The 24,272-nt window shown below is 39.1% G+C and overlaps 1 protein-coding gene across 5 annotated transcripts in view; it reads left to right on the top strand.

Annotated features, from left to right (window-relative positions):
* The first annotated feature begins 265 nt into the window (after positions 1 to 265).
* The window catches only part of LOC131224775 (uncharacterized), a 57,846-nt gene continuing 33,839 nt past the window's right edge, over positions 266 to 24,272 (top strand). For 3 of the 5 annotated variants that reach the window (XM_058220137.1, XM_058220135.1, XM_058220133.1), the window contains exons 1-8: positions 266 to 553; positions 20,110 to 20,190; positions 21,048 to 21,147; positions 21,260 to 21,344; positions 21,432 to 21,481; positions 21,577 to 21,633; positions 23,018 to 23,097; positions 23,654 to 23,713. In XM_058220137.1, the coding sequence (XP_058076120.1) occupies positions 509 to 553; positions 20,110 to 20,190; positions 21,048 to 21,147; positions 21,260 to 21,344; positions 21,432 to 21,481; positions 21,577 to 21,633; positions 23,018 to 23,097; positions 23,654 to 23,713 (558 nt within the window). In that variant the 5' untranslated portion in view covers positions 266 to 508. The remainder of the gene's footprint in view (positions 554 to 20,109; positions 20,191 to 21,047; positions 21,148 to 21,259; positions 21,345 to 21,431; positions 21,482 to 21,576; positions 21,634 to 23,017; positions 23,098 to 23,653; positions 23,714 to 24,272) is intronic. The other 2 variants (XM_058220136.1, XM_058220134.1) reach the window with 1 other exon arrangement.

Raw genomic sequence — 24,272 nt, 5'->3', positions numbered from 1 at the left:
TGTCAATCGATCTGATAGTTCGAAATATCCTAACATGAAATTTTCTGAGGCTTACCCGATGGAAGGAGTGTTTTGTCACGTGCGAAAAATTTCCATCCGGACGTATTTACGCCGCTGTGCATCGAGGGTGAGCAAAATGCACACGTGCGAAAAACCATATATCGGCAGCGTACGGAACATTAGTACTTATTGTAAAATACAGCAAGATCAGGGGCATTAACGTATTTCTCACTCCTTTTATAAATCGTTGGTATTTCTATCGAAGGGCGGGGGAAAGTGCGCCGAGAGGGGGAGAGAGAGAGAGAGAGAGAGGGGAGAAACGAGGGTTTTCTTCGACGTTAATGGCCGTTAGGGTTTTCTGTTCGATTTCTGAGCTCTAATCACTGCAACTCTCTTCTTTTCTTTTTTCCCGAGTTTTTTTAAAATAAAAAATCCCCTCTTTGAAATCCTACCCCCCATTTTCCGGATTTTTCCTGCAATTTTCCTATATATATATTTTCGGGCAGCGATGGGTGCTCCAGGAAAGAACTCAACGGCTCCGAATTCCATGCAGGTAAGTGTTATTTGATTGTTCTAGAAGCTTCCTTTCTTTGATTTTGGGGGTTTCTTTCTGGTTGTCCTAGAATTGAAGCCGATAGAGTGACATGATTTTTTACTTTTGGCTATTTTGTTAGTATTTTCCGATTTGAGTTGAGCTGTCAATTTCGCATGAACATGGTTCTTGTTTGAGTGCAATCTTCTGCTGTTTTGGAAACTAGGGTTTTTTGTTGCTGGATTTTTCAATTCGTCCTATGTGATTTTCTGTATGCTTTAAATCGATTGCTGGAGTTAGCAGTATCTGTTGTTATTACTGCTTTGATCAAGATATAAAGATGCAATTGATGTCTATTGGATGTAACCCATTGGGCTCGAATTATTTGTTTTATTCTTTGTATTGTAAACTTGGATATGGCATTCGGGCCAGTGGGCCTTGAAATTCAATCATGCATGTGGGGTGGAAGGTTATACAAGTGTTTTGTCAATAGGCTGAACAAAAAGCTTTAGTTCCCATGAACATGGTAAATTGCTGTTTCCCACTAAATATGAGAAGTTCAGAAGTCCTTTACTGATCTTGCGACTGATATTTGTTCTTTAATTTAATGACCAGAAGCTCACAAAATACATCATAAAAAAATCATCATACTTGCTGACAAGACCTTCAAAATGAGCATGCCTGAGTCCAAGTTATGCCTCCAGAAGTCATTCGACATGTGACCATTCATTCGCCATCTTGAAAGAAACTCTTCTTGGATCACTTCTATGCTCTTGACTCCTTACTGATACAAATCGTTTTTTAATATCTCCTTGGATTCAAACTCTTTGTCTCACTGGAAAGAATCAGAGAGTTATGAGTTTGCTTCTGCTTCAGACAAATGCAGTTTCCTCCAATAAATCTAATTGTTTTAAGTGTGTTCTATTTCGATTTCATATCCTTTCACAAAATTTTGCCGCCCCCCCCCCCCCCCCCCCCAAAAAAAAAGGAAAAAATGTTAGCATATATCCTTAAAAACCTTCAATGACCTTTACCCATTCGATGTCCAATCATTTTACTTTCTGGAAAAGCAATAGCTGCAGAGCACCTCTTATCCAAAAGGCCTTATTGTTCCATTCATGCCAAATTACTGATAAAGACTCAGGGACATCCTCCACATGGCAGGCATCCTTTTGCAACCCCTTCTTCCACCATCCCATGCTTGAAAAAGCTCAATCATTGAAATTGACATCACTTGCTCCACTTTGAATAGGATAAGGACTTCCATATTTCTTGGGCAAAAGCACAACGCATGAATAAATGGTCAACCAGTTCTATGTAAGTGAGACACATTATGCGAGCATTCGGAATTAACAGATTCCTTGTCTGCAAATTCTCGATAGTCAGCACCTTGTTTTTGCCCACCAACCATGTGAAAGCAAGGACACAGGGACTCCCCAAATACTTCCCATACATAATGATGTGATCCGGCCCACCAGACAATGAATGAGAGAAGGAATAGTGACTGAACAAGTGGTCGACTTTCTCCTCCACGCTCAAACAAAGGGGGGCAAGCGTTAGGAATACAGAGCCCCCCCTTTTGGAGGTTGTCAATTGTCAGGATCCGATTTCTCCCAGCAAGCCATGCAAAGGTTGCAAATTTGGTGGGAGCCCCATAGAACCAAAGCTTTGCCTTATGGCAGTCATCTCCTCTTTGGCCTTCTCGTATAAGAATAGAGTAGAAGGATTTCACAGAGAAAGTCCTGGATTTTCTGTAGCTCCAAACCAGGGAATCTTGAAGACCTTGAACTGGCTGCCCCAGAGAAGGGAAAGGAGGTTCAGCAGATTGTTGAATTCCAAATCATTCAAGTTCCTACAACAGGGACCCAAATTCCTCTATAATCCTAAAAGGAGTAGCACTGGGCAACCAATAAGTTCTGAGTTGGACAAAGCTAGCCAATCTAGGAAAGGAGTTACGTAAAGGGGTGTCATCACACCAAACATCTCCCCAGAATCTAACTCCGGTGCCCTCTCCAATAGAGAACCTAAAACCACTAAACGTAATAGGTGCCACTGCAACCATCGACTTCCACAAGAGAGAACCTGATAGAGGGAGGAGTCCCGAGTCCACCACCCCTCCCGGGAGGAACCATACTTGGCTTCTATAACCTTTTTCCACAAGTTGGATTCCTTGACACGATAACATCAAACCCATTTACCTAACAAGGCCTTATTGACAGAGTCTAATTGTCTAATGCCTGCTCCCCCTTCCTTAATATGGTCGGGCATTCTTTGGCTGGCCAATATGTCTCTCGGGTGATGCCTTGTTTGATCAATTCTCTTTATTGAACTTGGCATGTTGGAGGGGAAGGCTGTATGAGAAATTTGAGATGAAAGGCTGCAATGCTTGCTTCTCTGTGGTTAATTTTGTTAGAAAGAAATAGCTGGTGCTTTCGGAGTGTTAAGTCAACCCCTGAGGGAGTGTTTAATAGGGTGGTGTATATAAGGGATTGGATTCCCTGATTGTAAGGTTTTCCTTCTTTTGTTTTCGTTTTCTTTGTTCTTTGTTGTCTTGTTTTCTTCTTTTTGGCCTTTGGCCCTAATAATATTATCATCTTTCTAAAAAAAAAAAGACGATGAATGGGAGGAAATAGCTGATTAAAAAAAGATCTAACTGAAAACTAGCCTGATCTTTCAGGATTCCACACCCACCTATCCTGATTGGACACCTTGTAGAAGTGCCATAAGGCATGAAAACTCTTCAACCTTGTCCTTTGTGAGATTTCTTTGGAACTGAGGCATGCAAACTACACAATCTCCCATTGAAGATACATATTGAGAAATGAGAGCACATTCCTCTGTCAGAATGTTGAATAGACTGGGGAAAGATACCATAGGAGGTCTAGTTCCAGTTCCCCACATCACCTATCTAGCCAGAATCTGTTTCGGTTGTCTTCCCTAGAGGTAATGGAAATTTCTCTCCCGAAAAGATTCCCGGCTTCAATTACAACCATAGTTTTCAATATCTGTATTGGTATCGTATGAGTCAATTCAGCTATATCGTATCCATATCAGCTTGATGTGATGTGCCATACGAGACCAAATTGGCCCACCCTTAAAAATGGGTTGTATTGGATGAGACGGGGTGTATCGATACTGATACAGGTCCAATATGCCCATAATGGCTCCAATTTGATTTTTCTTTTTCAAAATTTCTCTCATTTTTTTTCCTCTTTTTTCATTTCAACCATGGCGGGAAGTGTAGAAAGTCATGTTAGGTTAGATCTAGACCAATTTTGTTATCACAACGAATGATTCGAGTGGGATTTGACAAATCGAAGTGGAATATACCATTATGGGCAAAATCAGAATAAACCTTCATTCTCTTTTTGATATTTTATCTTCTTTTTATTGTATGTCAATATAATGGGCACTAATTCACCAAGTCATGCTTGATTTGTGTGCAAGTAGGGCTTGTTTGGTTGACTTTCAACATGTCAAATCGATACACAACGTTCTTATCAAAGAATGATCTAGTACACAATTGTATGCATGTCAAAAATGCAAAAAAAAAAAAAAGAAAAGAAAGAAAAGAAAAGAAAAAAAGAAAAAGAAAAAAAAGAAGGATAGATTCTTTAATATCTCATTTTCCCTTTTTTCTTGACATTTTTCCTTAATGCTTTGGCTTTAAAAAAAAATTCAACTGCTACGGGCCAATACGGGTTGATATTGACACACGACACCCATATTGTATCGTTTTCAGCTAGGTTGATTGCCCCCAAATACCGATATTCAGAATCATGACTGCAACCTTCCATAAGCCCGAAGCTTTGTATTGGACAGACTGTCAAGGGAACCGGTCCCATTTTTCTACTCCATTGTGTACTTACCACATGTTTTTCCAGCAAATGTATGGCGGAATGTCGTTGTTTACAAACTAAGTCCTTTGAATGGTGCAAGTGGGCACTCATGGCCCTCTCAGCACCACATTTTGCTTTGATCCACCTCAATTCTCTCCTAGTAGCACCTTATCAATAGAGGTATCTTCAATGATATCTCAAAGTTCTGCATTATCGTCGCCATCATCTGGTTCATGCCTCCTTCGATAGCGATCAACTTCAGATTTTCCTCTTCATAAATGGGCTAGGCAAATTAAATCTCCATCACCATATTAAATGATTTTGAGCCTGCTTTTTGTCACCATGGTCATCATCACCATCATCTAAGCCCTATCTCAATTAATTGGGGCTGGCTACATGATTTTTTATTTTTTATTGGAGAAATGACTGCAATTTTCATTAAAGAACAAAAGAAAACAAGAAGGGGGAAAACCCGCTGCGATAGCAGGCCTCACACCTATCAAAAAAGAGAAAAATTACAAGAAGACAGATTAACAACATTTGACGCCCATTCGAACATTAATTGGTGCACCTTTTTAATTATGACCTCCACTGAATATGAAACATTCCCAAAACATCTGTTGTTTCTTTCTTCCCAAACTGCCCACCAGACGGCTAAAAGAGACATTCTCCAAACCACCACCGTATCTTTACTCAAGGACACACCATGCCAAGCTGCAAGAAGACTATCTGTCGAATGTGGAAAGGACCAAGATACCGCAAACGAAGACAGCAGGACTGACCAAACCTTTTGGAAGAAAGGGCAGTGAATAAATAGGTGGTCCATTGTTTCTTCATTTGCCATGCAACAAAGGCAAATGTTTGATAATATCATACCCCTTTTCCTTAGATTGTCAACCGTCAGGACCTTTCTTCTCCCCACTAACCAACCAAATACTGAAATCTTGGGCGGCACTTTGTATTTCCACACTTTAGCTGTCCTGACTCATTAGACAACGCTGATTTTCTGCCAATGCAAAGATATAAGGATTTCACAGAAAATAGGCCCTTCTTATCCGGACGCCAAACCAACCTATCATTTTGAAGAACGTCCGGCTACATGAATTCTGTTCAGGGATTCCACCCGTACCGTCAGTTAGACCATAAGTCATCAGGTTTTTACCATGTTGGAAACTGTGGATGATTGGATCTCAGTTGTTGTTCTCCACATTCTCTCCCTCTGTTCTCTTTTACTTTTGTTCACTATGCATTTAAGCATGTATCATAGTTGGCTTCAATCCAATGTTCTTCTCACTATCTCCCTATCTGATACTCTTTTATCTTTTGTTCACTATGTATTTAAACATGGTGTCATGGCATGCTTTGATGTGATGTATGATCGCAGAATCCATTCGCATAAACCCAGCCTTATGTCATCTTCATCATCTGCACTCGTTGACATTGCCCCTCTATTGTTGCGCATCATCATTATCTTGCCATCATGTCTCCATCACCCAAACATTCCTCATGATGGCATCTTCACTTTGCCATCAGCACCATTATCATCTTGCCATTTCTAGCAGTCTATCCTCCCCACCCTGTCGGCATTCAGATATCAACCAAAAGTTCCATCCCATTCTGTGACTTAGACGTGAGTGATGTTATCCTTCTTTGGGTTGTTGCTGGGGTGATTTTCGCGGAATGGGTTTCAGTTTTATGGTTGTATTTATGCTGGAGGAATAGTAAATTGTATATAAACTGGTTAGCGGCTGCGGATGCAACGTGTTCACCAGATGTGCAAAAACCTGAGAATGATGATCTTTTCTTTTTAATCTCATGTCTGGATCATTTTGCCTCGAGTTCTAGCTGATCTATTGATTCTAAGTCTATAGTATGTTGGAAGGGAGCTATTGTAGTGAGCAGGAAGTTTCAGATTCCCATGGGAAATGGTCAAAATAATCATGATGGGCTAATGATCACTGCCAAGCTTGAAAGTAAAAGTTATTTAGATGGCTAAAATGTTTATTAAAAGCTGGAAGAATCTTGTGTGTATTACTATAACAAGAAAGAGCTCTTTCTAGATGATCCATCTGATGATAATGGGGAATGCGGTATCCGACAATGATGTCATGACTCTACTTGATGTATCCTAGTAATAGTCATGGTTTGTAGTTTCTGAGAATAGTAAAAGAGTTATGAGACAATTGCTACGGTATACTCTGAGCTGGATGACTTTGCTTGGATTTACGAGGCGCACCCCAAGATAGCAAATATTCAGCAAGGGGAAGTGTTGGTTGGAATAATAAGATAAATCATAAAAGTGGGAAGAAGCAGACCATGATCAGCACTTTGCTCTTACTCCGGTTTATGTAAAAAAGCATACACCAAAAGAAGAATATTTGATTTCTTAGCAGGTCTTCATGCTGATTTTGAGTTGCAAATGGTAAATTTTCTTGGAAAGGATTTCCTACCTTCCCTAGAGTCTTGTCTATAATTATATTAGAGGAGAAGCATGTCAAAGAGCTACTATAGTGGGACATGACAACAGTGTTCACCCAGAGAGATCTGCTCTTGTATTTAATAGAGTGAGTGGTTTTCGAAGGGGACAGGGTTGTCTACCTCCTTCTGTTGTGGAAAGGATAAACTGAGGTTTATCATTGTGGATAAACTGAGTTGTATCATTGTGAGCTTTAGTGTAGTTGTCTAGGTCACGTACTGTTATTTCCTAACAAGATTGGTATATCTAGTGATTTAAAATTTCAGTGTGAAGCTTATCGCTTGTCCAAGCGTTGCAGAACTTTTTCAGCTAGCAATGATAAGAGTTCTAGTGCTTCTCCCATACATGTATGTCGATCTACCTTGAATCGATCCATTTTTGGTTTTCGGTATTACGTTTCCTTTATTGATGATTATTATTATGAAAAGTGAGGGTCGAAACACAATTTCTATCTCATGAAAAGTAGCGATGAAGTCATTGATTGATAAATTTTTTCATAAGGTGTTCCATAACGGTAAAGGTGGCTATAACGGCCACCGTCGTTACCGTTATGATATGGGCTATAACGGACGCTATGGCTCCCATATTGGCCATTACGGTTCCTTCTTTCTTCTTCTTCTTTTTTTTACCTTCTAAAAACCGTTTCTGTACTGTTATAGGGCTGTTATGGCTTGCTTTTCCTGTAATGGCCGCTATGGCCGTTTTGGCCTCGTAATGCGTAATGGGTATGATTGTTACTATTACGTAACGGCTGTTAGCCTGTTACTATCGTTAGATTTGGGATACCATGATCTTGATAGGTATGATGGTACTTGAAATCTATTTGGACAAAGTAGTTCTTACTACAACATATATATTAATTGGTCGTTGTCTCTTATCGTTGATGGTAATTACTTTTTAGACTTTTGAAGCTCGACATTCCTTTGTCTTCTATCCCCCAAAAGTTGTTTTGTTGTGGTTACTTTTTTCATGTGCTTGGACCTTCGAGAAATAGATTGGCCCTCTGGCCATGAAATGTGTTTTTGGACACAGTGGAAGTGGATTGGGGAAGAAATCTGCAAGAGGAAGTGGAAGAGGAAGTATAGAGAGAGAGAGAGAGAGAGAGAGAGAGAGAGAGAGAGAGAGAGAGAGAGAGAGAGAGAGAGAGAGGGGCTAGGGCAGCTTGTGTTGTGCATGTTAGTCTAATGACCAACTTTCTTTCTCTCTCTCACACACATATATTAACTTGAAAGAAACATTACAACGCTCCACAGGAGTACAAAACACACACACACACAAATATAGTTACATGTATTCTCACTCCCCCTCAAGCTGGAGCATGGATATCGATCATGCCCAAATTGGAATACATACAAAGAAGATGGTGATGATCAGCATGGGCTGTTGTTCCCCCCTCAAACACAACATAGCAGGATACAAGATCTTTGAATGTTGGTTGTCTATAGAATGTAGCTTGAACTTTCTTCATTCGTTGAATCCTCTCTTTAAATAGAAGGCCATAGCCAAACTCGACAACCATCGAGTCATCAACTCCAATATGCAAAATTCTTTCATGAACATGTGCAACATTACTCATGTGAAGACATGTGTGCAACACGTGTGACACAATGCGAGTGAATTATACTCACAACTAATGACAAGGGCCTAATAAAGGAAGAGATGATGAACGGAAAAGGAAAGTTCCATTGCTTGTAAAAATACCCCATGTCAAGTTGAGTCAAGCATTATGTCGAACAGTTTGTGTGCGCAATACCTCTAAGCACAGAACGAGAACATCAACTACACAATCACCATCAATATGATTCTACATCGCATTTCACAGCCCCATAACATCAATACAGGAAGGAATAAGGAAATTCCAGCAAAACCGCAAAAAAAAAGGCCCAATGACATCCATTTTTCACCAAAAATATGTTATAACACACCCAAATCCTGATGAAACTTCGTGATTCTTGTTTTTGGTGATTGCACATGATCAGTTTCACCTATTCTATGTGAAAATTCTGTTAAAAAAACCTTCAGAAAAACAACACAACAAGAAAATTGAAATCTATTTTTTTGTTCTCTGTATTTTTTTTTTTTTTTTTTTTGAGAAATCATGAGTGCATTAAAAAGGGGAAAAGATACAAAAGGAGAAGAGGGGGAGGAAGGGCCAAAACGGGATGCCGAGGCGGCAATCGAACTAAACACCCAGAAAAAGAAAATCATAACCCTTCAAAGTGGGCGCCAGGGCCGCCCATTCTATAATAAAACCCTTAGCCTTAGAAGCCACCACGGAGGAAGGAGGAGAGATATCCCGAAAGCATTTGCTATTCCTCTCATTCCACACTGCCCACCACATGGCAAGGATCACCAATCTCCACAAGCGAGTCCTGCCTTTGCCAAGCCGAACTCCATACTAGGCCTTGAGGAGGAGGTTCGCCGAAGAAGGAAAAAACCAACCAACACTAAATCGAGAGCAAAACTCGGCCCAAATTGGGTAGACGAAGGGGCAGTGAATGAGGAGATGATCGACAAACTCTGCATTCCTTATACAGCACAGGTAGATGTTAGGCATGGGCATCCCTCTTTTGCGCAGGTTATCCACAGTCAGAATTTTCTTATTTCCCGGTCGCCCGCCAGCCAGCCGAAGACGATGATCTTGGGAGGGACTGAATACTTCCAAATATGATTAAAGGAGGGCGCGTAGACAGAACCTTGGGTCTCTAGAGCCCTGCAAAGGGATTTAATCGTGAAGACATTGGTTTTATCTAGGTTCCATAGGATGGAGTCTGCGGCTAAGGGATCCGGGACTGCTCTTTGAACGCAGGCTAGGAGAATGGCATATTCCTGGATTTCCCAATCTTGCAGATAGTGCTTACACTCCATGTGCCAGACCGCTTGACCAACAGTGATAGAATAGCAATCAATAACAAGAACAATTTTGTTGGGAACCAGCATAAATATGTTCGGGAAATTGACTTTCAGGGGAGCGTCCTCCCAAAATCTGATCTTATCACCTTTACCGATCTGAAATCTGACCGCCGAAAGAACCTTTTCCTTCATGCTGAGGATCCCTCTCCACAGAGTTGAAGACCGATATCGAGAGGACTCCTTCGTCCACCAGCCGCAGATCGACCTGCCATATTTGCCCTTAATCAGGGAGTTCCAAAGGCTCCCGGCACCTGCCCCTAATCTCCAAGTCCATTTCCCCAACAACGCCTGATTCATAAGATGGAGATTTTTTACCCCTGCACCACCATGCTGAATCTGGTTGCAGACAATCTTCCAGTCCATCAGGTGAAATTTGGATCTCTCGGATTTCCCATGCCAGAGAAAATCCCTTCTTAGCTTGTCAATGGACTTGACGATAGAAGTGGGGCAGCGAAAGAGAGACATCATATACAAGGGAGGTTGGAGAGGGTTGCTTTTATTAGGGTGAGCCGGCCCCCCAACGAGAGAGAAATCTACACTTCCATTTGGCCAGATAGGCACCTATTCTGAGTAAGACCTTCTCCCAGGCAGACTTAGGGGGGGCACTTATGCATAAAGGCAGGCTGACGAAGGAGGGAAGGGCAGCAGCTGCGCATTGGAGAGAGGAGGCCCAACCTTCGGATTCTTTTTGCTTCATGTTAATCCCTATCAACTTTGACTTGGACAGATTGATCGATTGGCCTGAAACTGCCTCAAAGCAACAGAGAGTCTTGCGCAGGTTGTCCATATTTTTGTTCTCTATTTTTGCTGAAACACCACAAAAAACATCTCCAAAAAATGCCAAAAATCACCAATATATCTTTAAAAACATTTTCTTGTTAATCTCATAATTTTCAGCTTCAAATGATTGCCTATCCATCCCTTGCTGATGTCATCTGTACGAATGGATGACGTTAGCAATGGGAACCACTGTTGTAGGTTGCGAAAGCTCTTTTGATACCAAGTGGGAGTAGATTGGAGAAGAAATATGCAAGAGGAAGTGTAGAGAGAGAGAGAGAGAGAGAGAGAGAGAGAGAGAGAGAGAGAGAGAGAGAGGCTAGGGCATACACAGTGTTATGTATGTTAGTCTAATGAGTAACTCTCACACTCACACATATATATTAACTTGAAAGAAACATTACAACCCTCCACATGAGTACAAAACATACAGACAAACACATATATTTCCACACATTATAATTCTGAAAGGGGTGTAAGTGGCATTGTCCATTAATGACAAAATGTCAAGTCTCTAATGATGTTACCTTTTTCAACAACATACCCTACCCTTCATGGAACAACACTGTTTCTCCTTTTATCTTTTGATGATCTAATTACTCTTCTCATGGTAACCACTTGTCTAAGTGAATCCATTCAAGAGTAGCGTAAACTTGTTGAGAAACCGTTGAAACTATACAACTGGAGGAAGGAGAATGACATGTATTCTGAAACTGTTGTCTGCCATCCCCCAACTTGCTGATTGCATTCACTCCTTTTTCCTCGCCTAATTACCTATTGCATTATGAAAAGCAGAATGATTGTCTACTTTCCATCCAATCAACAACATTGTTTTCTTTTAAAATAAACCACTTTCACCTTCCTCTTGTGCATATCTTTCCCCTCCTTCTATTGCTGTTCTTACGAAGGTTGCAGATGCCCTGGCCCATCTGCACTGGAAAGTTGCCATGATGGAAGAGATGATAGCCTTGGAGAGAAAGAGCGATCTGGTTGATATGCTAGAAGGAAAATTTGTTGTAAGCTACAAATGGTTGTAAAATTTGTGGCAGGTTATAAATGGGTGTATGCATTAAAACATAAGCATACACTACGATTGGGTATCAACTTTGAGGTGGGTTATAAATTGGTGTATGCTTCAAAACATAAAGCAGATGGGTTCAATAGACATATACAAAGCTCATCTTGTGGCTAAGGAGTTAACTTAACAAAATTTATGAGAATATCAGGAGATGTTTGCTCTTTTTGCTAAATTGTGTAGTTCTTTTGTTAGCTACCAACTTCATCAATTATATGTGAAGAATGCTTTTCTTCATCGCGACCCTTAGAAGAAGTATATAAGGAACCACTGCTTAATTTCTGTCCTCAAGGGGAGAAGGGGGAGGTGTGCAACTTGAAAGTAATTTGAGGCTTGGAGTTTTCACCTTGAGCCTGGTTTGACAAGTTCATTATGGTCATCTCTCAGGTTGGATTCCATTGGAGTACATCAGATCATTCTATGTTTATAGAAAGGAAGTATGATTACGCTACCATTCTGATAGTATATATTTAGGATATCGTCCTTACTCATGATGGTGACCACGAGATACCACAATGTTAAATCCTTCTTGGGGAGTGTCTTTGATATTAAGATCTTGGACTTCTAAATACCTTCTTGGAATTTAAGCTGTGAAGGCCAAAATGAGCAAAATCTCCCGGAGGAAGCTTGATCTTCATGTTGATATATGCATGTTAGATGCTAAAACGATAAAGACTCAATTCGAAGTTAATCACCATTTCCATGATAAAATTTAAGGTTCTAAATGATCTTGGTTTTTATCGATGCCTCATGGGCCAATTCATTTATATGATGATTAATCACCCAGAGTTGCATTTGCTGTTAGTATGACTGGTCAGTTTATGCATTCTCTATACTTTTGTTACCTTGAGACTGTCAATCGCATATTTCACTATCTGAAATATTCTGAAAATGATTGCTAGATTTTAATGATTGTCAGATGAACCTGAGTGGGTACCACGGTGCAGATTGGGTTGGATCTTTTAATTGCGGGCGGTCAATCAGTGGTTACTGGACATTTGTTGGTGGCAGTCTGATTACTTGTAAAGTAGAAAGCAGAATGTCGTTGCTTGTCCCTCTACCAGTGCCCAATATTGGGTTGTGGCACATTTTAGATGTGAACTTACGTGGTGTCACTAATATCTATAGGAAATGGGGCTTAATGTTTCTACTCCTATCTTCCATGAAAGAACAAAGCATATTGAAGTTGCCTCTCACTTTGTAAGAGAGCAAGTGCTCTCATAATTATTGGCTATGCCCTTTTTCATTCAGACAATTAGTGAGTTGATATTCTCACCGAGGCTTCTAGTTGTTCTTGTCTTGGTGATATGTAGGGTGAACACTGTGCATGTGTGATGTCTATGCTCTAGCTTGGGGGAGAGTGTAGAGAATGTCTAATAGTTGTCGTATTTTGTGTTTCCCTTTCCTATGGCTACGCATGCTGAGGTATCTTTTGGGCTCATTTGGCATGTGCCATTGCACCATCAGCATAAAAATGATGTTATTATGATAGCATAAAAGCAAGGTTATTATGATAAGTTATTTGGCATTTGGGGCTTAATAGGCGATTTTGATAACATTGTGTTATCAAAATAGCGCTATTTGGTGCCTCTTCCTCTTCATGTTAATGGCGGCATTATGTTGATATTTGGATTTTCAGAAAAAAAAGAGAGGAATCCATTTATTTTGATAACAACCAACCTTCATAGTTTGCCTCACGTTGCTACCTGGAAGGAAACATGCATGCAGTCCACAGTCCATTAGACGAGTGCATTCAACATATGCTAATAACTGCCAACACTATATATCCCATTGTCATCAATTATATCATAAGTATAATTGTTATAAAATAATGATATCCACATAGGTGTATGATGTGTGCCAAATGGATCCTTTGTCATTTGATCATTTTCAGTTTATGTTTAATGATAATATACACAAAAAAATTTAAGAGAAGAATGTGGGGATGCCTCTTTGTTCTCTCATTTGTTCCCCTTTTTCCTTCTTCCTTCTCCCCTCTATTCCCTTTTTTCTTTTGTTCACCATGTACTCGAACAAAATTCCATTAGAAAGACGGTTGGTGGGTTTTTTTTTTTTTTGCAATAAATTCTTTGTTATCCCTTAAAAAAAAGACGGTTGGTGTTCACCATGTTTTTCCTTTTGGTGTGCTATTTCGTGGACTCATAGCTTCTGTAATAATCATTTTCATTTTACAATCGGGAATGGGGAGAAGGTGAAGTTTTGGAAGGTGGTTGGTGTTCAGAGGTTTCCCTGGCAGAATTGTCCAAGGATTTATATGCTATGGCTAATAGTGAAGGGCTGCTCTCAAGTAGTGTTCGAAATGTCGGTGCTGCATTATGTATCACACACTTGGGATACGGATACGGATACGGATACGCATTGGTTATCGCATGGGATATACTGGTTGTATCGCATAATGTATCGCTATTGTTGGAAACATGGGGAAATTGGTCGAATTTTTCAATGGAACTTCAATGATTGTAAAAAAGACATTAATACACCTATAAATCAAAACATAACAAAAAACAAGTGCACATAATAGGTTTTCTTTGTATGGGGTCCTAATCTATGCATTGTCTAACTGAATTGATGCAAGTATATTCATATAATTTATAAATGCAAGAAGACGTGTGGAAACACAAGCAATACATTCAAAAGCAAAAGAAGAATCACTAGATCAAGTTATATACATGTTTGATTTTATGTTTGGACTAAAAGATTGCAACTGGTTTGCAAGAAATTGGGAAATTTTGAAATTTTTTTTTTCAAATTTTCGCAACTTGGCCCATCTCCTCCAAATCTTGAAATCAAAGCTCCCAATCCATGATTTTTCATGCTTTAAAATCATGTATTGTAACAATTTGACATTGATTTAACATGATTTACAGAAAAAAGGATCGAACATAAAAAATGCTCACCGGATCAAACATGTGGGATGTAATCCCACTTCTTGCACGTTTCGTATCGCACAGGTGGGATGCAAGATATATGGTGGGATATTTCGGCCGATATCGTCAATACTTAAAACATTGCTCTCAAGTTCTTTCAAAGGATAAGGGGCAAGGTTACTGGTGCCCACATTTCAACATAATTGAAGGATAGTGAAATGAAAAATCTCACCCATCTTACAATCTTGTAGGGTGTTCACCTTCCTTGATCGGGTTCCAATTGAAGAATTAATGCAGAGGCGTTTTCACACTGGGCTCGAGTGGGGTGGCCTGTGGGATGCAGGGGCACACTCGGGGTGGGCAGTCCGTGCAGGTGGCTCTTGTGAGGCGGGCTCCACTCGTGTGAAGCGGGTGTCTCATGTGAAGCGGAACCCACGTGAAGTGGGGCCCACGAGGAGGGTTCGGCTGAGGTCCTAACCCATGGGATGTGGGCCTGGGCTATGAGATAAAGGGTGATTTGCCATGCTCTATCAGTCCGAACCTTTAGGGCAAATGGTTAATTGTCCTGCATCAAGAATTTAGGTGCTAGAACTTGATGGTATATTCATCAACAGATCTTTCGCTTTGCGGGCAATTTAGTTTCCTGCTCAAAGGGGTCGTAGAGGATTTGTGCAGCTTTAGTCTTGCACAAAGAGCATTCACCTGGATGGCTTGCCTTGACAAAATTCTCACCATCGATCAACTTTAAAACAACCTTGAAAACAGAATTATGGCTATAACAAACTGGTGTTGTATGTGCCATCATGAGGAAGAGACTATCGATCAGCTAGTGCTCCATTATCGTGAACCGAAGAAAATTTACAATGTTGTTTTATGACTTTATCTAAGTTTGTTATGAATTGGATATCCTTAGCTCTACTTAGTGAAGTCATCAGGAGTTGGATGACCACAACATGGGTTCCTTGAGGTAAGATCCATGGTGGTGCTGTTTGTTGGGTTGTGGAGTGTTAGGCTAGAGAGAAATGGTAGTGTCTTTAACGACAAGGCTTTACTCATGCAATTTATCGTCAAGAAAATTTTATCTTGGGCTAGGGTGAGTTAATGTTTCAAGGGAATGCCTTCTGTGTTGCCAAAGGCAAAGTGGTATGAAAATTAGTAGTTGGCGTAATTCCAAGACATCAGCCTTTTGGAAAGCTCCCCTGGTTGGTTTTGTTGAGTGGAACTGGGACGGATGCTCCTGAGGGATCCTTGCTTGATAGCAATGGCGGAACAATTGTTGAGCTCTTAGGCTCGACTAGGATTAGAGATTCCAATTTTGTGGAAGTAGTGACTTCACTCCAACCTTGTAAGGTTGCTAGGGATTTTGTCTTGGGTTCTCATCTTCGAAGTGGAATTTAGGAATGCTATTTCTTAGACTAAGGGAATCTATTATGCAGTGTTCAACTGTTCGTAGTATCGATATCGTTACATGTATCATTAACCGGGTATATGAAAACATGTATATATATTGTTGATACAAGGAAATGTATCCCTCACTGAGGGAAACGTGTAGAAGGAGGCGGAATTTTTAGTGAAACTTTAGGAGATGTTAAAAGATACATGTTTAAATTATCAGGAACTAAAATTTGCAAAAAAGAACTATACATGATAAGTGCAATAGTAAGCAAAATGAGTTCATATCATGCAAATGTAGCTAATAAAGAATAACTAAGACATCCAAAACCTAAGGGAAATGGAAAAAAAATACTTATCCGCATACGTATATGCATATATCCATCCATCCATCCATGATCTGACTATACGTGCATGCATACATGTGTGCATACATACCTGATCCATCCTTCTATCCATATGTATGTATATGCGTGATTAATCCATTCCATCCATTTATGCATATGCATGATGCATCCGTCCATCCATGCATACATACATACTTAGATACATGATATATGATTCATTATCTACCCATCCATCCATCCATCCACACATAAATACATCCATGGAAAAAATAATTTTTGAAATGAAAGATAATATTTTATATAAATAGATTTATTTATTTATTTATTTATCATATATCTAAAATCTTTGAAAATGTAATTATTTATCATATTTCTAAATTTTTTGAAAATGTAATTATTTATCATATTTCTAAAATCTTTGAAAATGTAATATATTTCTTGAAAAAATGGACCTCAGTGATCATCAATAGCTAACCATAAGTAAAAAAGAAATAAAATAAAATCGATAATCGTTTTTCCAAATAAAATAGGTTTTTTTAAATTATTTTTCAAAATTTCAAAATAACTTATATAATTTTTATTTTTTGAAATATCGGAAAATTTACATGAATTGACAGATTGGCCGACTCTCATAAACATATTAAAGTTTGGGCCATCAATTAGTAATTTTAGAAGAGAAAATGAGGGAAAATAGGATTTTCCAAAATTTCCTGAAAAAATACCCCCAAATGTTGAGATTTTCAACTCAAATCAATGTCAATACTTATGCATAGATATGGATTTGGGTTGAAATCAAACCTCAACTCTTAAGAAAAATAGGTGTTTTTGCAAAAAAATTCACCTTTGAAGATTTGACCTACTATCGCTCCCGTTGCTTGAATCTCCTCCAAATCAAAGCCGCTTCCTAGAAAAATTAGATAGGCATGGTTTAAATCCAGCACCCAACTGATACCTCCAAATAAATCTCTTGAACGATTGTATTTTCTCTCTCTCTCTCTCTCTCTCTCTCTCTCTCTGTTTTTTTTTTTTTTTTTTTTGAATTTTCTATTACATCGCATGAATGTATGTATTTCAGGAGAAGAATTGGTGTTGGTGATAATATCATTAGTATCGCTTACACCGTCAATTTAAACAACTGAGCTTGTGGTGATTTTTTTAATTGTATTGACACTAGTGATATATTGGTAATATCGACGATATTATCATTGATACTAGGAAATATCATAATTTCTAGTAATTTCGATATCATCAGGCTGGCGATGCTGGTAATATCAGCAATGTAATCGATTGCTAATATTTGGAACACTGATCTTACCTTTGGAGAGAGGTGGATTTAATTGAGGAATTGCTCAATTTGATTACTAGCTGGGATGTATGTTCTCAAGTGCCTAGAGATGCTAGTTCTGATGCAGATGATTTGGCTGAATTGGGTGCTAGTAGGACCGAGATGATCTCCATGGACAGGAGTTTATGTGGTGGTCCATTTTATTGTTCCTGTTGTATCATCTTGCTTTTTATGCCCCTTGTTTAGGTTTTGTACTTGTATTTTGGTTCCAGGTTTAGTAAATTGCATTTATATTTTATTCATAAGAAGAGATGGAAGAAACCCTTGACCTGGGACTGTAGGAGGAGAACCCAACAGACTTCTCGAAGCAAGAACCCATGACAAAAAACATAATAATCATTCTTTTTTTTTTTTTGAAGACACAGGGTGTCCCCACCTCATTTTTGAAGTGAGACTAATCTCTGCGGATACACGCAATCACCCACAACCACGTGTATTGGGTAATAATCATTCTTCTAATCAATAGGATAAAAGAAAACACTCAAAAAAAATTTATTCAATGAAAATTTTATGTCTAAGTCGATCCATTTGTCTACAATTAAGTTCTGATTCAATATTGTTGTCTAATTCCGTTGGTCTTAGATGTCATTATCTTACTTGGATTGTGTGCTGTATTAGCAAAAAGAAGTTGACCAATAGGAGCCATCCAACTAGTGTTCCAACTAAGACACCAAAAAATAGCACGCTTTTCGAATCTACCCAAAATTCTCCAGAATGCCCCACTAATGGACTTTATTGGCTCTACGGTCCTATAAAATACCCAAAAGTGCTATAGTCCCTAGAAGGGCTTTACATTTGGAGTCTTTGCATATATAGGCCACACAGTTTAGTTACTGTTTTGGGCCATCTGATTAGACTTGTGGGACCCACAAATCAGATTCTTATTCAGCCTTTCATTCAACAGCAACAAGTTGTGTACATTTTGTGATCCTCTTTTATTTATGGATGACCTGGATCAAGGTATTTCGTAATGATAACGGTGGCAGTAATGGCCACCACCGATACCTTTACGATACGGGGCATAACAGCTGTTATGGCCCCGTAATGGCCGTTACGGTTTCTCTTTTTATTTTTTTATTTATTGAAAAAACCCCCGAAAAACTTGTATTTGCTCCATAATGTTGATTAAAAAGTTTGAAAAACCTATATATGTCTCGTAATAGACCATTACAGGGCTATTATTGCCCTTATAGGGGATGTAACGTGCCGTTAACGGCAATTACGAGTCAAATTTTTTTTTTTTCCCCATAACGGTTGTTACGGCCGTTACGACCCCGTAAGTGTAATGGTTTCCACCGTTACCTTTACGTAACGGCCTTTACAACATACCATGACCTGGATGCATCATAAGGGCCAGGATGGGGTTGGAGGCATTATTTATGATGTTGTGGGTACTACTATTAGGGTGTTCTCAGGCTCTACTAGCTTGTGTTCTTTCGAAGCATGGGTTAGGGCATTTGTTTTTAGTGGTTTGAGATATCATCCAATGCAACTTGGTTTAACCCAAGTTGTATAGGTTTCGGTGGGGACTGGGATGAGTCTCCAGACTAAAATGGACTAAAACAAAATGAGTTGGGGTAAGTCGTACTGCTCTGTCTCAATGTGAGTCACACTTTGAAACCACTATTTAAAATCGTGCTTTGGGTGGGAATTATCATGTTTATGCACATCTCTTTTGGTGCTGATCAACGTGATCCCATGAGCACACGAGGGGTCTCTAGACACTGAGGTTCACAAATTGAATTGAGGAGAGTGGATTTGCAAGGGTTAAACGTCTAGGTTCTAGGTTGTACCGGAAGAGAAAGGAATAGTATTATTGATATCCTAGCAAAGAAAGGCGTAGATATGAGTTCTGGGGATAAGTTCCCCTCTTTGAAATTTTTATTTTTGTTATAAAGTATCCCAACATACAGAAAAAAGGGAAATGCCTATCCAATGATTCCCCTTCTCTTGGGCAATAATGGCACTTTGGATGGTTGAAAAGCATATTTTTAGTAGTTTCTCAGCTTTATGATAATGTTCTTGCCTAAGGTGACCTTATCAATTCACCATGAACCTCAAGATGTAGGTTTATGCCGCAAAGTCCTTTACATGAATGTCCATGTTTTTGTTTAAATATTTGTCATGCTGCCATGAATTGATGTACACCATTCCGTTGGAATTGAACTAATTGCTTAAATGCAGATTTAATAGATTCTCAACTTTATATATTCTTCACCATAGTGGGCTATAAGCTCCATGAAACTTGAGATGTAGGATTGTGCTGCAAATTCCTTCACTACGTGCTAGTATACCTTATGATTCAAATTTTCATATTCCATTTGGAATTGTTGCCATCTATCGATGCTTTGTAGTACATATTCATGTAGCTGGTTGCAAATTTTAGACTTCTATGTTTCTACGGTATTGGTGTGCAAAATAAAATCTTTTTGTATGTTTTTTGGAAGCCTTTTTCATAGTATCTTTATGTTGCAGGCAATAGCTAACCCATATGATTTTTTATCTAACTGTTTTCGTTGCTTCAGCGCGTTAAAGTCTACCGCTTGAATGATGATGGGAAATGGGATGACAGGGGAACCGGGCATGTTACTGTTGATTATTTGGAGGTATGTCTTTTTCTATGAAGCTGCCATATCCACCTGATCTATCTTCTCTCACTATCACTTGATGTTTGAATTTCCGATGCTTGTTTAACTACCTTATGAGATATCATCTTCTATGAACCGCCTCATGAGATTTGACTAGATCTTCTGATCAATATGCCTACCAAAGCTTTGTTGCTGGCCTATGAGCTTCTCTTAGCAGCGAATGTTGGTGCACATATTGTTTCGCTAAGATTCATGAAATTTGCAAGCTTTATGCATGCTAGGTGTTGATTAGGTTGACTTAAAGGATCTAAAACTTTTAGTTCCTATATGTAATCTTCTTGCTCCCACCATCTGGTCCTTCTCTGTGTCCTTCTAGTTTGATAACCATGTCACCCCTCTTGATGATTTTATGTTAATCGGGGTTGTCACACTGCATTGGAACTTTTGATGCCTGCTAGGTGTCAGCTTTGAGCTATCAGAGAGCATTATCTGGCTTTATTAATTAAAATAGAGTACATTAACCAAGAACTCCTATGGGTAGAAGGAGAATGTTGGTTCAAGTTGAAGGCTCCAAAAGGGCAAGGGGAAGGCCCAAAAGGATGTGGGTGGAGTCAGTAAGAAAAGATTTGATGCCCTATGGTTGAACTGAGGATATCATCCTTGATAGAGTGGAATACTGAAATAGGATGCATGTAGCCAGCTCCAATTAACTGAGGATATCATCCTTGATAGAGTTGAATGGCGGAACATGATGCATGTAACCAGCCCCAATTAGTTGGGATTAGTCTTTGATGATGATTATGATGATGATAAATCCCATAGTCTATTTACATATTTCATGTATGTTGATCTAGTTATAAATGTTTGATTCACAGGGAACAGAAGATCTTGGTTTGTTTGTCATTGATGAAGAAGATAACGATACATTACTCCGGCACCGAATCTCTTCGGATGATATCTATCGAAGGCAAGAAGGTATTTCCGTGTGTTTGTCTGGAGTGGAGATGTTGGATATGCTAATTATCAATTTTCACAGGTCTTAGTTACCTCTACCTTAGCAATTTGGGGCAATTTCTTGATTTTACAGACACAATCATTTCTTGGCGAGATCCTGAATTTTCTACAGAATTGGCTCTTAGTTTTCAAGAGACTACAGGTTGCACTTATATTTGGTAAGCTTGTCCTTCTTGTCAGCCCTGGTGCATGGTGAGCTTAAATAAATGATGTTTTAGCTCTAATTTTGTTGTGGCTTCTTGTAGGGATCACATCTGCACTGTGCAGAGGAACCTGCATTTTAGTACTCTTAGTAGTAAGTATTTCTCTACGCCTCACATTGTTTTTGTATGAGGGTGGTTATTCAGTGTCACTTATTCACATTATCTTGTACTTTGGATCTTGCTGTAGATCTGGAGAGTGGTCCCCGTCCAGTGTCGGAGACTCTAGAGACATCACAGGCCAATGGTACCTCTCTTCTGTGCTTTGGTCTATAGTAAACTATATCAGTCTGTTGACTGTGTTTTATATAACAAAAAATGGGAATACTGCAAACTCAATGATATGCATGTGAATGGTTTGATAACTTTTTCCAGCTGATCGTAGTTGATTTCAAGGCAGTTTAACTTGAATCTCATTGGGTAAATTAGTGGATATTGCTTGAATTTGAAAATTAATGAAAAATGGGTTACTATTTGTTGTTCTTGCTAATGGAGTAATATTGACCTGTCAGGGTTATTGGCAGAAAGTTACAAACTATGTAATATGACCATTTCTTTACTGATTGGTTCCCAAATGTTTGACCAATCTAGCAGCGGCCCACTTAATGATTGGATCGAGCCAACGGGCCAGGCTGTTCATCATTGCTTCTGTTGCAGCCTGGTCCAAGCCCAAGCATTGGGCACAGTTCGGCCCTTGGACGAAGTTTAGGGGCCAAAGCCCTGACTCTACAGGGTAAGGTCGGGTTGCCCAGCCAATTGCCACTGTTTTTGTCTACTTGTAGCTGGCTCATTCGTAACTTCATGTTGTAATGGCGAGCTTTTGGCGCTTGTCATACCCTAATCTATTCCCCCTGTTTGTGTGAATAAGAGAAAACGTGCTCTAGTTCCTCTCACATGGCCATGACAAAATGGTCTGCACCAGCATGCATGGAGTGAAATATCCATATTGTATTGGCCGAATGGGTGTATTGTGTCTATATCAGCTTGATACATTATGTGATATGAGGCTGTATTGGACTCAGTTAAAAAGACGGGCCGTATCAACATATGATATGTGATCAGTACAGCCATAAAGGTTCAAACTTGAATTTTTTTTTTTTCAGTTTTCTCAGATTTTCTCTTCCCTTTTTGTTTAAACTATGGAGGAAGCTTAGAAAGTCATCTTTAGCCTAGATCTAGGCCTCTTTTGGGGATTATGACAAAATATTTGAGTGGGTTTTGATGAATTGAAGTAGAATGGACTGTTATAGGAAGAATCAGGAAAAAGGATAAACTCCTACTTTTTTTTTTTTATATAATCTAATCTTCTTCTTGCATGCGTATGTTGCCATCGGATGAGTGGACTGGTGTCTTTTTTGTTCCTGGGGATGTTCATGGTGGGTCCACATGGTTAATCTTGTACACATGTTGCCTGAATAATCCCTCATTGTGAGAACCTCCTGAGCCTTTCTTTTTCTATATAATGCAGTCTTGGTCAGTGTCAGGACAACAGAGCTAGTATTTACTTTAACTCTAGGCTTCTGATTGATTCTTGTTTCAAATCTGTTTGGTTGCAGTTAGCCATTATCTTCATACATATATTGCATGGTTGTTCACTGAGTTTTTAAGCTGCTCTTTTCCTGTTTCTGCAGATGAGACATTTCATAGTATCAACAGTGAGTTGAGGGAATTTCCAGCTGTTGAGCTATCCACTCTGCCTTTGATTCTTAAGGTGCTAATGTAGCTCCATCATTCTTCTTTTTTTTTTTTTTTTTTTCTGGTCTATGTTATTCTTTGATCCCTCTGTCTCAATGTATAACTATTGCTATTAAATGTTCACTGTAGTTTCTAAAAAAACCATTATGTTTTGGCCATTGTATCTACCAACAGTCTGTGTTTCACTTTAAAAGTTGTGAGACTCCAGAGCACATTGAGAAGTTACTCCTGGAGGTTGTGGTACTGATCTTTTATTTGGAAGCACTTCATAAGAATCCTGGTCCCATGCTGACAGATAAACTCTTTGCATGATTTATGATCTCTACCATAGGAAGTCATTGATACTGCTATGTCAGATTTTAGCTTATTGATGGTAGCGTTTGGTGAATGTTTTTTCGATTGAGGAATTTGGTGACTGTAATTTTGTGATTTAGGGTTCGTGACTGTATTTTTGTGAATTTGGTGTCTGCATTTGTCGACTATAATTTAATGTTTAGAAATCGATTTTCCTCCTGTTTTTCCCTCGTGCCTTTCAAAATTTTGATTATGCTAAACTTGAATATGACATGCAGACTGTGGTGGAGAGTGGCGTTGCAGATCAGATGCATGTCGTGGAGCTTATATTACAAGACGTAAGCATTTTATCTACTTTCTAAGCTTGAACCGAGAAGTATCTGTCTTCTGCTGGGGATGCTTGAAGAAAATATCTAATGAATGGGTAATATTGATTGCATTGTTTCATAGGATTCTGATTATCCTGACAATATAAGGGTCAATTTATGATGCACGCTGCAGCTGTAGTCCTTTAGTGGGTTCTGCCAGTTATACATGATAAGTACTGGAAGCAATTAGAAATGCATACAATCTAAGGAACTGCCATTTGACAGCTAATCAGATGTTTGCAATTTGAAATTTGAAGAGGTTTATGCTCACAAATAGGGTTCTAGTTTGATTAGGATAAAGGTGGAGGTTTAATTAGGTATTCTGGATATATCTCCTACCCCGGATGATTTTGGTTTTCATAAATAATTTATTCAGCTCTGTAATCCTAAATTTCAATTATAAGTGATGTGATGCTGTATGTGCTCCATAGTTTCACTGTTTATGTTTTATTTTAAGAGATAGAGCTTGTTGTAGCCCAACTGTATGTAATGATCTGGTGCATTACTAGGAGAGATATGCACTCTGAAT

The sequence above is a fragment of the Magnolia sinica genome, chromosome 14, assembly GCF_029962835.1.
Source record: "Magnolia sinica isolate HGM2019 chromosome 14, MsV1, whole genome shotgun sequence".
Taxonomy (NCBI): domain Eukaryota; kingdom Viridiplantae; phylum Streptophyta; class Magnoliopsida; order Magnoliales; family Magnoliaceae; genus Magnolia; species Magnolia sinica.
Note: the sequence above shows the minus strand (reverse complement) of the source record. Positions and strands in the feature narration are given on the sequence as shown.